Genomic DNA, 17039 nt, shown 5'->3' on the forward strand with positions numbered 1-17039 from the left:
ACTGGAGTTTTTCCTTTTAGAACACAAAGGATTGAATGGGGGCTTGATTGAGTTGTATAAAATTATGAAGGACACAGACAAAGTAGGCAGGACGAAACTTTTCCTCTTGGTAGAACTATCAATGACTGGAAAGCCTAGATTTAAGGTAAAGGCGTGAGGTTTGGAGGGGATGTGAGGAAAACTCTTTTAACCAATGGGTGGTAGAAACCCATTGTGTGAAAGGGTGGTAGATGCAGATGTACGCTTGTGATGGCAAAGCATATAGGGTATGGACCAAGTGCTGGAAAACTGGATTAAAATAGGCAGGTGGTTGTTTTTGACTGGTGCAGGATGGATCGTCTATTATAAATTCAGAAGTGGGGATATTTGCCAATGATTGCACAAGGTTCAGCATGATTTGTGATACTGAAGCAGTCCATTCAAATGCAGCAAGACCTGACATGGAAACATATCGCAGCTCCTTCACTGTCGCTGGGTCAAAATCCTGGAATTCCCTCCCTAAGGGCATTGTGGGCCAACTTATAGCAGGAGGACTGCAGCAGTTAGAAAAGGCAGCTGACCACCACCTCCTCAAGGGGAACTATAGTCAGGTAATAAATGTTGGCCAACCAGCAGCATCTATGTTCCACAAATGAATTTAAAAAAACCTTTGACTCTTAGCCTATTGACTAACTTAATGGAAACATTAAAGAGGAGATAAAGGTTCAGTAAATGCTTTAAAGTGAATGGTACAGATGATATTTTATAAGCCTGGATGTCTAAATTATATGAGTAAATAAATGAATGAGACCTATATTGACATTTTGGAAAATGCAGGAATATTTAAAGACATTGATTTGGTGAAGCACTGTGAATATAAGCGGCTGCAAACTGACAGCTACTTCTGGAGCAATGAAAAACCCAAAAAACTGCAGGGACATTAAGTGGATGCAAGTCATGCAAAAGATACCTCCAAACATCATTTCTGATGAGACATGGAGTTTGCACTCATTTATGTTATGACTTGTTTTTGGGCAGAATCAGTTAGAAAATCTATGCTACAATGTTGAGTTGAAGGTGGACAAATGAACTTTTCAAATTTAATTTAAAGTTGATCTTCGGCAATTTTTTTGTGGTAGTTCAGTATAGTGATAATTATGGATGAACAATCATTTTTAAAGACTATGTAGACCTCCAATATGACATGGGACCAGCACACCAAGGCAAATACTGGTGACATGATAAATCTTCAGAGCTAGGAATGATCCCAGAATTAGCTATATTCCTCAGAATCATCTAGGAAATCAAGTTATAAGAGGTATTGGAGTGTATAGTGAGTCAGAGTCTCACATTTCATCTTGTGTCTACCTCAAACTGAGCCAAACGTCTTCCGTTTGTAACTCATAAAAAAACCTGACAAAATTGAGTTTAGACAGTTTCAAACTACTTCTTGGTGCCATGTATCCAGAATTTAAAACATTTTAAATTGCAGTCGCACTTGAAAAGGCAAACGATACCTGCCATGAGAAATGGCAACTTGTCATATTGATGCGTTTGATGTTACTCTTCAGAGTTGGAGCTAAGGTAGGTGGCTGAGGAAGAGCATGACTTCACAAGTACTTATGCAGAGCCCTAGCCCCACACCCTAATCACTGGACTAGAAATTTAATTTCTGCACCACTTGACATTACATAAATGAGGATAAAGCTCAAAAACACAAGTTGCCAAAATAAATGGATTTCAACTTCTAACTTACCCACAATTGAAAGAATCACCACAACAAAGTCAAAAATGTTCCAGCCAATGGTGAAGTAATAGTATCTTAAAGCAATGATCTTGAGCACACATTCACTTGTAAATACAACAATAAACACCACGTTGATCCAGTAAAGAATATTGGTTTTTTCTTCACTTTGGTCGTCTGTTTCTACCATCATAGTTACCATGTTGAGGCAGATGAGAATCATGATGAAGATATCGAAGGCTTGCTTGCTGACAAAATCAAAGAATACTCCTTGAAATTTATTCTGGGGCAGAGAAGGAAAAGGGAAGAAATGAGCTGTCAGTGTCTAAATATTTGACATTAATTCTATTCATCATATTATGTCTGACCAACATGTATGCCTGGCAGCAGAGGATACAAGTTAAAAGGTAGCTTGGAGGATTCTGCAGAATTTATCTCAGAGGCTCTTTAACAGGTATAAAACCAATCAAAGTTTAATATCTATGATATCAGAATGGAACTGACGACCCATAAAAATGCTGGAAGCATTGCAACTGATCCTTTATACTGTTCTCTCCAGGTTTCTCATAAGCTGTAAATATGATCTTTGCTACACATCTTGTGCTTTTTTTTTCAACATGTTGAAATCAAACCCATTAACCCTCTTACTTATTGAGTGAAATTCTAACATGGTTGAGCACGTGGATTTGAGTGCAGACAACTGCCAATTTCTTCTACTGTTCTTCCAACTGAATCACCATTAAACTGCAATATTGCTAGACCTGCTCATTCTTTTAAATACTGGAATTGAAATTGACTCGTGGTTCATCTTCATATCTATTGACATGAATTGACTGGGAAGGTCAGAAGTTATTTGGTGATGCCAAAAAGTTAAAAACCCACTGACATTGTGCTCACTCTTGGTTTCTCACATTCTATCAAACCACATTCCAACTCTAAAGAACTTTGAAAGTGTTCAGCTGTATGTTCTGTGTTCCTTTTGTCTTACAACAAGAAGAAGAATTTGCATTTGGATAGCAACTTTATTGCTTTGAACCATCTCAAATAATATTTAAAGATATTAAAAACCCAATGAATCACTTCTGGTCTTGGCTCAAACAATTTTCAATGTCAGTGGGGTGCTATACTATCGACTTAATTTCTTAATTTAAGAGATCACAAGAATTAGCATTTGTAAATAATCAATTATATTTGCAGCAGAATGTGGGTGTAGTGTGTATAGAAAATCATAGAAACTCATACATTGAATGGCAGAATTCCAGCAATGTTACATGACACTGTTTAATACTTAGAAATTTTCAAAATAAATCAATTTCATTGAATTAAAATCAAAGTTCCTTAAAATTGGCAGAGATGATTATGTCAATCATAACAAGGTCATTAGTACTCTCAGATGAGCTGCTTGCAGGGATCTACATGACACTGCCTGTGTCTCACTCAGCCTGTTGCTGGCAATGTAGCTCAAGTTCAGAACTGAAGTGAGTGGGACGCTCCAGTCTCGTTCCCCACTTGCTACATTCAATCTTGCAATTTCAATGGCATAACCCCAGTTGGCTGCCTGTATAAATGTTGGCATGGTTGAGAACCTACACTCCCAAATTTATTCAGAAACAATACTGGAGAAGCAGCTTGAATGGGAAACACACCTCGTAGGCCCTCCATTCCTTCTACAGTTTGTTAAAATCTGGTGGTAGATATATGTAGTACAATTGGTACACTTACATTTGGTCTTGGGATGGGTTTTTGCGGTTTCTTTGAGCCAAGCTTCTTCATAGCATTGTAGTATTTTTTCTGCTCTTCTGTCATAAAGATATCTTTTCCTCCAAAGTAAATATGAGAATACTTACAATTATTTAAGGAAATGTCATCAAGATCTAGTAAATTCAATGAAAGACAGATAGTGTATTCTGAGAATATTATATATTATATCAGGCCATTTTGCTTCTGGAATCTTCACCCCCATTCAAGAAGATTGTAGCTGATCTGATTGTAGCTTTAACTCTGTCTTTACAGATCAAAACTCCCTGGTTGATCAAAAATCTGCCTTATTCAACTTCAAATAGATTTGGTCACTTGGCCTTAACAGTTCTCTCCAGCGTAAAAATTTTGAAGGCTCACAAACTCCTGAGAGAAGAAATTCTTCCTCATCTTCATCCTTTATAGAATGTCCTCCACTTCTTGATTGCCCACAAGGCATGTAGCCTATCATCTCCTTCAGAATCTTATGTATTTTAGTACAATTGCTGCTTAATCCTCTAAACCTTAATAAGTGTAGCCCCAAACTGCACAAACTTTCCCTTTAAGATGAGCCCTTCATTCCAGTAATCAACTTTGTGAACTTTTTTCTGAGCTGCCTCCAAAGCAAGAATGTCCATACTTAAGTAAGGAGACCAAAATTGTACACAATACACTAGGTGCAGTTTTGCCAAGGCTTGTAATTTGTAGCCAGATTCACCAACTTTTATACACAGTTCTCCTTGCAATAAAGGCTAACATTTTATTTGATTTTCTTACTAATTTCTTCCATGACCCGCTTGTGATCTTTTCGTCATTCATATGTGGACATGGATAAGTTAGATGAACGGGTCAAGTTTTGGCAGATGGAGTTTAAAAGTGAGAGGTTATCCATCTTAGTCAGAAGAATAACAAGGCAACTTACTATCTAAATGCAAAGAAACTTTAAAATCCTTCAGTGCAGAGGGATCTGGGTGTTCTTGTGCATGAATTGAAGAAAGCTAATGTACAGGTACAGCAAGTAATTTGGAAGGTAAATAGAATTGTGGCATTTATTGCTAAAGGCATAGAGTGTAAAAGTAGAGAAATGTCGTTGCAACGTTATGAGGCATTGGTGAGCCTGCATCTGGAGTATTGTGTACAGTTTTGGTATCCTTATAGAGGAAGGATTTAATTGCATTGTTGGCTGTTCAGAGGAGGATCACTAGACTGATTCCAGAGGTGAGGGGTATGTTTTGTAAGGACAGTTTGTGCAGTTCAGGCCTATTTTTACCAGAGCTTAGAAGCTAGAGAGGAGATCTAATTGAGCTATATAAAACGCTAAAGAGGATTCATTAAGTCGACATAGAGCTGATGTTTCTCCTCTGGGACTATTTAGAATGAGAGATCATAATTTTAGGATAAAGAGTGGCAGATTTAAAACAGAGATGAAGAGGAATTACTTCACTCAAAAGGTCTGGAATCTGAGGAATTCACTACCTCAGACTTTTAGGACAGTAAATACATTGAAGGAGGAGATACACAGTGTTTTAATGATTAATGTGTTAAACAGTCTTAGAGAATGGGCAAAAAAGTGGAGTTGAGGCCAAGATGAGCTCAGCCATGCTCACATTAAATCGCAGACCAGGGTGAAGGGGCTGAATTGCCTAATCCTGCACTCAGTTCTTACATTATCATATACTGGACACCCAGATCCCTCTGACTTGCAGCTGTCTCTCTCCATTTAAATAAAATTCTTATTTAAATTGAGAGAATAATAATCTGATCACAGGCACTTTTGGATTCTAATAGGCCAACTCAGCTCCTAACTTGTCACAACTTTGGTCCATAGGCGGAAGAGTTGAACTCCAGAGGTGGGATGAGAGCGACTGCCCTTGGCATCAAAGCTGCATTTGATTTCCTATGGTATCAGGAAGGCCTAGCAAAACTGGATGTTAATGGGAATCGGGGGGAATATTTTCTTCTATTGTAGACAAACAAGATGCTGGAAGAACACAGCAAGCCAGGCAGCATCTGGAGGAAAGAAGCAGTCAACATTTTGGGTATCACCCTTCTTCAACCGCTATAGACCTGAAAAAGGGTAACACCTCAAACGTTGACTGCTCCTTTCCTCCAGATGCTGCCTAGCTTACTGTGCTCTTCCAGCCTCCCCTTTGTCTATCATGGATTCCGACATCTGCCGTCATGCCTGGCACAAAGGAAGATTGTTGTGATTATTGGAGGTCAATCATCTCATTCAAAGGACATCTCTGCAGAAGTTCTTAGAGTGGTGTCCTAGATCAAATCATCTTTAGCAGTTTCACCACAGACCTTCCCGCCATTATGATGTCAGAAGTGGGGATGAATGCTGATAGCTGCACAATGTTCAGCGCCATTCATGATTCACAAGATGTAGGAAAAACCCATATGCTGCAAGACCAGGGTAATTTTTTTCAGTAAGTAACATTTGCAACGCAGAAGCATCAGGCAATGACCATCTCAATCAAAAGAGAATCTAACCATCACCTCTGGCGTTCAATGTCACTACCATTGCTGAATTCCCAGCTATCAACATTGTGGAGGTTACCATTGACCGGAGGCTGATATGGACTAGCCACATAAATGGCTACAAGAGTATGTCAAAGGCTAGGAATCCTGTGAGAAATAACTCATTCCCAACTATGTTCCCTAAACCTGTCCACCATCTACAAGGCACCAGTCAGGAAGGTGATGGAATATTCTCCACTTGTCTAGATGGGTGTAGCTTCAATGACACTCAGAAAGCTTTATACCATCCAGAATAAAGTAATCTGCTTGACTGGCACCTCATCCAATGACTTCAAAAATTCACTTCCATCACCATTGATCTGCAAGATCCCTTCCAAGCCTCTCACCATCCTGACTTGGTATTATATCACTGTTACTTCACCGGTGTTGGGTCAAATCTTGGAACTTTTTCCCAAACAGTGCTGTGGGTCTCCCTGTACCCCAGGGCTTTAGCAGTTCAAGAGGTTGTCACGAGAAACTGTTCCAACTAATTAGAAGTGGACAAAGAATGCTGATCCAGCAACAAATCCTCATTCCATAAGTGAATAACTTAGAAACAAATCTGTTTCCTATTCTTCCTGCCAAAATGGACAACCTCCATTTTCTGGCATTATACTTCATTTGTCAAATTTCTGCCTCCTGCCTTAGCCTGTCAAGGTTCCAATTTATCCTCACTGGATCCTTTCCATTTTTGAGATGGATTTCACACAGGTCTGATAAGGTATCTTTTGATCAGATTTGAAAAGAGCAACCAGTGCTGAAAACACTCTTCATGTGCAAACATAAAATGGTAAATGTACATTTATGAAATGTGTTTACATATTATCCATGTCTATGTATAGCATTGGCTTTTCACTCCATTGAATTTAATGAAGAACAGATACTTATCTTTTTCTTCTGTTGGTTGAAATTGTCAATAATTACACCGATAAAGAGATTGAGAGTGAAGAATGCCCCAAAGATGATAAAGATGACAAAGTATATGTACATATACAGATTAATTTCATACGATGGCTGCTGTTCCATCTAGGGAGGAAAATAAACATTGGTTAGCATTCCACGGAAACAACATTGCTTTTCTGAGTTTGTGGGACTGATCATCACACAATTTCACATCCCTTGGACTTGACCGTGGAGACATACAGGGGAACAGATAGAAGTACACCTCAGAAATAATTTCCAATACTTGGTATCTAATCCAAGCTGAGTTTGAGGGAAATAGTGACTCTCTCTCTCTCTTTCTGAGTGGTCAGTCTCCCCATCCTCAAACGCAACTAATGAGTTATTTAATCATGCGTTGACTCACAACCCTGAGAAGGAACTTTCTGTATGCTAAATGATTGTTTGCTTACACAGCACCGATGACCACACTACAAGGCAATTTGTAACGTGGGAAGTGCAAAAGGAGCAAAATACTAATTCTGTCTTAGTTAAAAACTACAGAAATATACAATATCTGAAGAAGTTTAATCATCAAATAAATAGGCATATGTTAAGAACTTAATTATATTTCAGCTAGATAGCCAGCTGGCAATATCTTCTACCACGGAGAAGCTAGTCTTCCTTCATCCTGTCATCTCAGCTGAACACTAATATTAGTCTAAGGAGCCGAGAGGTTCTACAGACAAGATAATAGGCTGTCGTTGTCAATGGGACTAGGATGAAGCAATCTAGGCTGGATATTCTCACAGCCTTCAAAATCTCAATGTCAGGATCAAATGGGGATCCAGAACCGATGCCAGTTGGCAGTGAAACTAATTCAGCAATGGCCTCCAAATTGTCCACCTCTCCACCTGGCATCTCCTTGAGGGAAAATCAGAAGGTCAATAGGTCAAAAGCCTCAGCAGCTCTTCAGATGATGGATGTGAAGTAAAGATTATGAGATCCCCTTGGAATGAAGGCAACGCTTCTCCAGTGAATCATTTGGACGGTGAATGTTGATTTTCTGCCAAGATTCCCTCTTTGGGTCACAGAGCCTCCAGCTCTGATATCCTCTGGTGTGCTGCTAGAGGGTACCTTATTGAGCTAGCGTCTCCACATATGGCATCACCATCACTTTGTTGATGGTAAAATGTCTGCAACAGCACAATATTGTCTCCAATTTGGCCTTAACCATTGTAATTGGCCGCTCACGCTCCACCCTAGGAAAGTTTGAAGACGGTGGGAATTTGTTAGGTGTGCCTCGTGACATGATAGCCATATATTCCCAATCATTCAGCTCCAGATCCATCACCACCGCCTGGCAATATTCAGTCTGCACTGCCTAGTCACGCTGCTCCAACTATCATGAGATATGGGAGAGGCTTGGTGGATGAGCTGGGCTCTTTCTACCTTTCATTTTCTATGTTCTAGCATTCATGCTTTGCTGTGAACAGCTTCAGTGTTTGCCTTGCGCTTCCTTCACAAATCTGGTGCAACGAGCTATACTCTTTTCTGCTTCAGCCAACTTATTCACTGAATGCACATTCATCTTATTTCAAGTATAGATTTGCAGAACTTACTAGACTTTAGTGAGATTTTGCAGCAGAATAATATCCTAGATGGAAAAATCAGTAAAACTGATGAATGAGAGATACAAATCTGGCTCATCTTGTATCCTTCAAAATATAGGACGACTACACCGATTCAGTTCCAAGTATTAATGTTATTTATAATTTTTTTTCCTCGAATAATAAGAAGTTAACCAAGTGTGTAAATAAATGCAGCAGTTTAAAGGTGTATTCAATCTTGGGGCAATTCACAGAGACATCATGGAGTCTGCTGCCAATAATGACCTAACCAGTTCTGACTTGACATTAACATCTACAGGCACACTGAGATGCATGGCAGTGGCTAATTCGCTCTCTTTAACTTTATTCTCACAGGAGTTGAATTTTATTGATAGGTAAAGCAAAGTAAATGATATTTTCAGTTGGAAAGTGAGTTAAGAAAGGAGTGAAAGAAGATGATCAAATGTAATTCCAACATACGTACAAATATGAAAAGGATGATGGTCCAGGCAAACACCACCCTCTTTTGATACACCGTAGGAATCAGTGCCCCTTTTACTACTTTGTTTCTTGTCCCCTCGCTTGCCCTGATGAGAGCCAGAGTAAAAATGTTGTCTTCTTGTCTCATTTAGGGAAGAGAATCAGCCAAATTATCTGACTTGGTCTACACGTGACTCCAGGGATATGACAATTTGGTTGACTCTTAACTAGCCTCTGAAATAGCGTAGTAAGTCATTCAATTCAAGTGCAAGAAAGCATAAGCATGAATGCTCACATTCTGTGAACAAATTAGGAGAAATGCAATATTTTCTATTCATTGAGTTAAAGATCAGTTTAAGCTTGACTCCTTCATGTGATTATTCCGTTAGGTGTATGTCTTCCTGGCACTTTTCTTGGGTGCTTGTGCAGCCTGGACCCTGCCTGGGTTATGGTGTCCCTTCCAGTGGTGAGCAATGGTGAGCAAATCATAATTGCAGATGATAAGCAGCAGATGGTGAGGAATGATATAGGTCTTCTCATTGTTTTAGGACAAATTTCCCACCAGCTCCAGACTCCTGGCAGCCAGGTACCCTGGAACAGCAGCCAGCTACAGGAGATCTCCAGCTCAGACACACTTGACATAGTGACCCTTGCATAGCATCCAGTGTGTATGACCAAAGGGAAACTGCAGCTCAGCTATGGATGAGTATCTTGGCTTTAGTGCAAGCTTCTTTTCTGATCTAATGACAAGCAGATATCTTGCTGCTATTGCTATTCAGATCCTTCATTAATTTTGATGTGCAATTGTTCAATTAGGCCCTTTTAGCATTGATAACTCACACTAAGTTCCAGGACAGAAACTGAATCAATGAATTCTGGTACTGTGCCAGATAACACGGATGAAGTCTCAGTGATTTTTAATTCTTGAATCTGAACAATAATTGACTGATTTAGTCTTCCCATAAACATCTTCTAAGTACCACTGATAAAAGTTGCACAATATGACAAGGGAGGGAAAGGGAAGAAGGAAAGAATCTGCACGTATAAAAACCCAGGACTGTCTGGCATTTTAAAATTTTTAGTTGCCCTTGAGAAGGTGGTGGTGAGCTGCCTTCTTGAACTACTGCAGTCCACCTGCCACGGGTTAACCCATAATGCCAATAGGGAGGGAATTCTAGGATTTTAACCCAGCGACAGTGAAGGAGCAGCAATATATTTCCAAATCAGGATGGTGAGTGGCTTAGAGGGGAACTTGAAGGTGTTGGTGTTCCCATATGTCTGCTGCCCTTGTACTTCTAGATGGAAGTGTTCGTGGATTTGGAAGGCACTGTCTCAGGATCTCTGGTGAATTTTACAGCCAGTTGGGTGGTTATAAAACACAGTCACCGTTGAAATGTAGGAAATACAATTAAAGCCTATAATTCCAACATTTCCACTGACACCTTTCAGTAATTGGAACTGGGTTAATTCCTACTTACTGCAGGCTTTTAGTTCAACTCAGGAATAATTTCCAACAGTTACCTATGAGTATACATATGTTTTTCTTGGGACATAGGTGTCACTGACCTATCCCTAATTGCCTTTGGTCTGAGTGGCTTGCTAGACCATTTCAGAGTCAGTCACAGCTGTGGGTCAGGAGCCTCACGCAGGCCAAACCGGGGAAGGGAAAGGGATTTCCGTCCATAAAGTCCGAGTGAAGCAGATGAAATTTTATAATGGTCAATTATAGTTGCCTGTTGAGACTAGATGTGGTTTCCAGATTTAATAATTGTATTTGAATTCCACCAGCAGCTACAGTGGGATTTCAAAACCCATTCCCTGTCATTTAATGTAAAATAGCCAACAGCGGGTGCCACTGCGGGACTAATGGGTTAATGCACTCCTTACGGCTGGAAAGCAGCAAACTGGCTCATGGAATAATATGAGCCAGGAAAGTTATTCTCTCATTAAATCTTGACTGTAACAAACCTTCATGATATCATTGGCATCTGAAGAAGCCATGTAATGGGCACTTTACAGGATAAAAAGCTTTTATGTTTTACTAGTATTTAAATATTTTATAAGCCGCTTAAAATCTATTAAGCATGATGGAGGGTTTAAGTGGTAGGGTAAATAACAAGAGATGTTTATAGCCATATTCATTGCATTCATGTTACTGTTTCAGATTCAAATTACTGCCAGCAGCATCAGTGATAGGGCACCATGTACTGGTGGCACTGGGCCAAAGCAAAGGCTATCAGGCCTTATATACTGAGATATTAATGAAGCAGTTATGTTTTCTTGGCAGTTAGGGTGGTGTATTAGTCACCAAAATATGAGCACCCACATTTTAAAAGTAAGGAAAATCATCCCCAGTATCTTCTTCTGCCCTTTGCAATTGTATGGAGGGAAATCCTTTCAAAATTGAACTAAGGAAATTAGTCTTCACAGTGAAACACAGGGAATAATTCCTTCCATTTGATGCCTGCTCCTTACAATGCCCTCTGATCTTTCCAATGACACTTTGGATCAATTTCAACTTTTGAATTTCACTTCACTATTTGATATAATTGTTCCACAGACACAGCTAAGTCAAACTAAAAGATTTGTGAAACCTCGGCAACATTGAAGAAAGTCACAAGAAGATCTTGGGATCAGAGTTTAGATTTCTAATGGGAAATGCAGCTCCTAATCAAATTTAAAGTGGAAACAGGAGAAGTCTGAAAAATGGAGAATACATTGAACAACAAAATAAGTAAAAACATACTATTATAACATATTCAATAATTTACAATTTAAAATCAAAAAGTTAAAAGAATGGAGATCTGTGCAGAACTCACACTGAGATTTTACATATAGAATTTGATGTTAACCTTTGACAAGAAATGCACCAAAATTCTGGACCTTATTGATCTAACTCTAGCATAAGTCTATCAGGAGATCAGTATATTTTGGTGATGCAGGTTACACCAAAAAGTGGCCTTGTTTGGGGATTGCACTTGAGTGAATGAAGACTCTGTCTGCCATGTAGGGTTGACAACCTCTAGAATTGGCCTGTCGGCCACAGGGTTGAAGATCAATCTACAGGATCTTGCCACGTGCAACCCAAGAAAAATCATAAGGGAATTAAAAAATGGCCTTTTTGTCATTTCCTTTAAAAAAATCCCTTTGTCAGCTATACACGTTGAAAATTGGGAAAATAAGGCTGTTTGACTGATAGTCGAGCATTATTCAATGGGAGAATGAATTATTTTCACCTTCCAATTGGAATAGAAAGACAGTGCCTCACAGGGATGAATGTGTTGAATGACTAATGAATGGAACATGGGGCAAGTCATGTGATGAAAGCTCCAAGAATAGTTCTAGTCACATTTGGCAACTTTACTGCCGCTAGGCCACTGACACAAGAGATACTGGGGCTAGTGTGGTGTTAAGGTTTTCTAACACGAGGCATTCTCATATCCTCTTACAATAATCTTGTCAACCAGAAAAAAAAACAGATAAATTGGCCAACTCCCTGCCAACAGTTGGGCCCACCAATAGGTCCAAGTTGCTCAGTTTTGACACTGTCCAAAGTATTTCCTTATTTTGTTGACAAGTCCCTGTTAACAACTCTTACAAAGGATTCCTCAAGACCGGAAAATATATTTTTGGGCTTGTAGGGCGTCATGCCAGACCTTCTCCTTGAAACTCAGGAAATAATCTCACAGTTTATGCATCTTCCTTAAATGACCATCCTGTTAAGTCACATATATAAGAGGACTTGCCTCTGATCTATTCCCTTCATCAGGCCAGCTCTAGAAATACCAGCTGGGTCCTTTTGGTAGTACGCAATCATTGCAGATTTTTGTGACAGGCCAACTTTAGCATTGTAAGATTATGACTTCAATTCTTCCTGATAGAGCCAAAAGGAAGTGTTAAATGTTATACCCTTGGTTTCCAGTTGGTGAATAAAGAAATTCCTGTTTTTACTTGGAACTGATCTATTCACAGAGTAAAATATTATAGGTATGTATTTCCCAACTCTGCCCTGCTGCTAGGTCAGTCTCATTAGATGTGCTCCAATAAACATTCAATCAATGTCCTCTATCTTGTGTTTGTCTTTTCTTCAGTCCTTGTTTCCGAGAGTTTCCCATGGATTTCCATTGAGTTGCTCCACACTTCTGAACAAAGTCCTGCATTCTCGACCATTGCTTTCTGCAGGATAGCTACCAGAGCCTCTCTTGCCCGTACTGCCTGTCATCAGGTGCACTGAAAGGATTTACACTCTGGCAATCAAACTGTTTGAGCACATCATGAACACAAGCAACAATTCCGAGCATTGGACTCAAACCCAGAGCTTCTGGTTTGGATGATACAACTGCTCCACAAAAATTCTTCATTTACATTCATTTTATCTCACATCAGTAGAATTAAGGAAAGCTCTCAGTCGTTTAATTCAATTGGATAGGAAGAATTAGAGACAATCTGTTCTCTCAATGTTTAATGTACTTCTACATTGCAACACTGACCACACTTCAAAAGGGCCTCATTGCTTCCAGCATCTATTGGAAAGCCCTGAGGATGTGAAACGTAGTGTATAAATGCAATTCCTTCCCTTATCCATAATTCGGCTATTGGTTTACCAAAAATAAATAATTAGGCTGCCCTTAATGCAGTTAGCTTCGGGCCAAATGCACTCCAGAAAGCAAAAGCTACATGTGACCTAGTCATTAAGGACTACTGAGGCCAGCTCTAAAAGTTTAGGTATTAGGAGGGAGGCGATGGCCTAGCGGTATTATTGCTGGACTGTTAACCAGAGATCCAGACAATGTTCTGGGGACCCGGGTTCGAATTCCATCACAGCAGATGGTTGAATTTGAATTCAATAAATACTGGAATTAACAATGACTGCGAATCAATTGATAGGAAAATCCCATCTGGTTCACTAATGTCCTTTAGGGACTGCCATCCTTATATGGTTTAGCCTACATATGACTCCAGACCCAAAGCAATGTGGTTGATTCTCAACTGCCCTCTGGGCAATTAGGGATGGACAATAAATGCTGCCTAGCCAGTGACACCCTCATCCCGTGAAAGAATAAAGGACAAAAATTATGAATAAAAATAATCAACCTCCTCAGTTTTGTTATTACACAGCTCTGGAGCACCCCAGGCTTCTCCGGCCCAGAGGTATGAACAATACCACTGCAATATAAGTTTATAAAAATATATCTGAATTGGGAGTAGATGTATTTCTGCCTGCCTTGTCGCTATGCTGATTATCATTGCTAGCCCTGCTTGGCCTTCTCTTGCTCCTTTTCAAGAATTTTGAAACCTTACAGTAACAATTGATTCCCCACCAAATGTCTTATAAATGCTGTAATTGTTCTTGCCTCCACCACTTTGTTTCGTATGCACATCATTCTGTGTGTGAAGAAGTTGCCCCTCAGATCCCTTTTAAATCTTAACAAAATAAAAACTGAAAGAACTGTGGATGCTGTAAATCAGGAACAAAAACAGAAGTTGTTCGAAAAGCTCAGCAGGTCGAGCAGCATCTGTGAAGAAAAAAATCAGAGTTAATGTGATGAAGGGTCACCAGACCGAAACATTAATTCTGATTTTTTCTTCACAGATGCTGCCAGACCTGCTGAGCTTTTAGAGCAACTTCTGTTTTTGTGCCCTTTTAAATATTTCCCGTCTCATCTTAAAACTCCGCCCCTTAGTTTTGGACTCACCTACCCGGGGGTAAAGACCTTGGCTATTCACCTTATCTATGTCTCTATGATTTAACAAAGCTCTGCAAGGTCACCTCTCAGTCTCCTATGCTTCAGGGGAAAGTAATCCTAGACCATCCAGCCTCTCCTTATAACTCAAACCCTCCAGTCTTGGTAACATCCTTGTAAATCTTTTCTGCACTCTTTTTGGTTTAATAATGTCCTTCTTATAGCAAGCCAACCAGGTTTCTTTGTGGTACTCCAAATATGGCCTTACCTATGTCTTGTACAGATGCAACATGATGTTCCAAATCCTTTGCTGAAAGGTCTGAGCAAAGAAGGCAAGCATGCCAAGCGCCTTCTTCATTACTCTGTCTACCTCTGAGGCCATTTTCAAGGAACTATGTATCTGAACCCCTCAGTCTTGCTGTTTGACAGCATTCCCCAAGGCCCTACCATTGGCTGTGTAAGTCCTGTCCTGGTTTGCCTTACCAAAATGTAACACCTCACATTCATCTAAATTAAACTCCATCTGCTACTCTTTGGCCAATGGCCCAGTTGATCAAGATCCTGTTGTCCACATAGATATCTTTCTCCACAGTCCACTATATCATAAATATAGGTATCATCCACAAATTTACTAAACATGCCTCCTATATTGTCATCCAAATTGTTTACATAAATGACAAACAACAGTAGACTCAGCACTGATGCCTGAGGCACACCGCTGGTCACAGGCCTCCCTGTTTTCTTGCTCCATATTGCACCTCCACTCCTGCATTTCTTTCCTTCCACGTTTCCTCCCCAGCAGAAACTACTGTAGAAATAAAATGACTAAGGTTCGGAAATCTAATCAGCACGAGCTGCTTAGGGAATTAAACATAAATGAGGCCCAACATGAGGTGGGCCTTGATGTTAATCATTTGCGTCCAGTACTTGTTTTGAGCACTGCTTTGGTATGAACTAAATTCTAGGCCTATATTTCACTATCACATTTCAATACAGCAATGTCCCAGAGGGTCTATGTTCGGTTTAAGTTGAGGGTCCTCTTCAAATTTCATCTACTAGTCTTACATGGGTTCTCAATGTTTGCTTCAGCACATTCACTACCATTTACCTCCAGAACCTACACTAAGAAGGAAAGCACAAAAAAAATCGGAATTCCCCCACTTTGATCATTTGTTAGGGATTAGCCCTTGTTAAGAAGCGTGTACATAGACTTCAAGTGAAGCTACCATGCTTCCTCCTTCAGGGATAGTGACCTCCTGGGGACCTTTTATACCTCTTTCAGATGGCCTTTAACGGTGAGGCAATGGAAAATCTCAGCCGGCCATCTGACTACGAAGGCTGTAAATCCTGAATCCATATTATTCTCACTTTGCCACAAGAGATATATTTGTTCCAGCAGATGTTAATGGAAAATAATCAGGAATGGGGAAGGTTAGCTGAGATTTTTGTTTCTTTAATCAAAAGATTCCATATCCAAATATAATGCACCTGCTAAATTAACACATTCACAGAGCCAAACAGGAGTCCAATGATCATCAGAGATAGCAAGAACTACAGATGCTGGAGTCAGAGATAACATAATATGAAGCTGGAGGAACACAGCAGGCCAATCAGCATCAGAGGAGCAGGAAAGTTGACGTTTTGGGTCGGGACCCTTCTTCAGAAAAGGCCTGAGGCATACTTCTTCTTTTCTGAAGAAGGATCGCAACCCAAAATGTCAACTTTCCTGATCCTCTGATGCTGCCTGGCCTGCTCCCATCTCAAGCCCTACACCTATCTCTGACCTACCAGCCTCATCCTGCCTCCTTGAACTGTCCGTCTCCCTGGACTGATCTATCCCACCCCCTCCACCCCCACCAACTTCCCACCTACACTCACCTTTACTGGCTTCACTCCCACTTCTTTGACCTGTCTGTCTCCTCTCCACCTATCTTCTCCTTTATTCATCTTCTATCCGCCTTCCCTTCTCTCCCTATTTATTTCAGAATCTCCTTTCCCTCCCCTATTTCTAAGGAAGGGTTTGACCCGAAACGTCAGTATTCCTGCTCCTCTGACGCTGCTTGGCCTGCTGTGTTCATCCTTGTTATCTACACCATGTTATCTCATATTCTCCAGCATCTGCAGTTCCTACTATCTCTCAATTACATGACAGCAGTTACTGGTATTTTAACAGGAAAGATCATTAGAGATACATGGCATAATCACAATGACAGTCAAGTCATTGGATACTGATTACATGGCTTCTAGAAAAGACAGTAAAGTATGTATTACTTATTAATTTCCAGGAAGTTATCAGATTGATGGAGGGAGGTAATCTAGTTTCCATACAATATGTTACTTAATAGGATACAGTCCTGTGAAATTGGAGAGCATGTATTGGATTTGGAATTGCTCAATATTTCA

The 17039-nt window shown here is 40.0% G+C and overlaps 1 protein-coding gene across 5 annotated transcripts in view; it reads right to left on the minus strand.

The window, feature by feature from the left end:
* LOC125466119 (sodium channel protein type 4 subunit alpha-like) overlaps positions 1-17039 on the minus strand; it is a 185021-nt gene that overhangs the window by 10985 nt on the left and 156997 nt on the right. For all 5 annotated transcript variants that reach the window (XM_059638822.1, XM_059638818.1, XM_059638820.1 and 2 more), the window contains 3 exons: positions 6872-7009; positions 3446-3550; positions 1736-2006 (listed from right to left, as the gene is read on the minus strand). In XM_059638822.1, the coding sequence (XP_059494805.1) occupies positions 1736-2006; positions 3446-3550; positions 6872-7009 (514 nt within the window). The remainder of the gene's footprint in view (positions 1-1735; positions 2007-3445; positions 3551-6871; positions 7010-17039) is intronic.

Source organism: Stegostoma tigrinum, chromosome 31 (assembly GCF_030684315.1).
Source record: "Stegostoma tigrinum isolate sSteTig4 chromosome 31, sSteTig4.hap1, whole genome shotgun sequence".
Taxonomy (NCBI): Eukaryota; Metazoa; Chordata; class Chondrichthyes; order Orectolobiformes; family Stegostomatidae; genus Stegostoma; species Stegostoma tigrinum.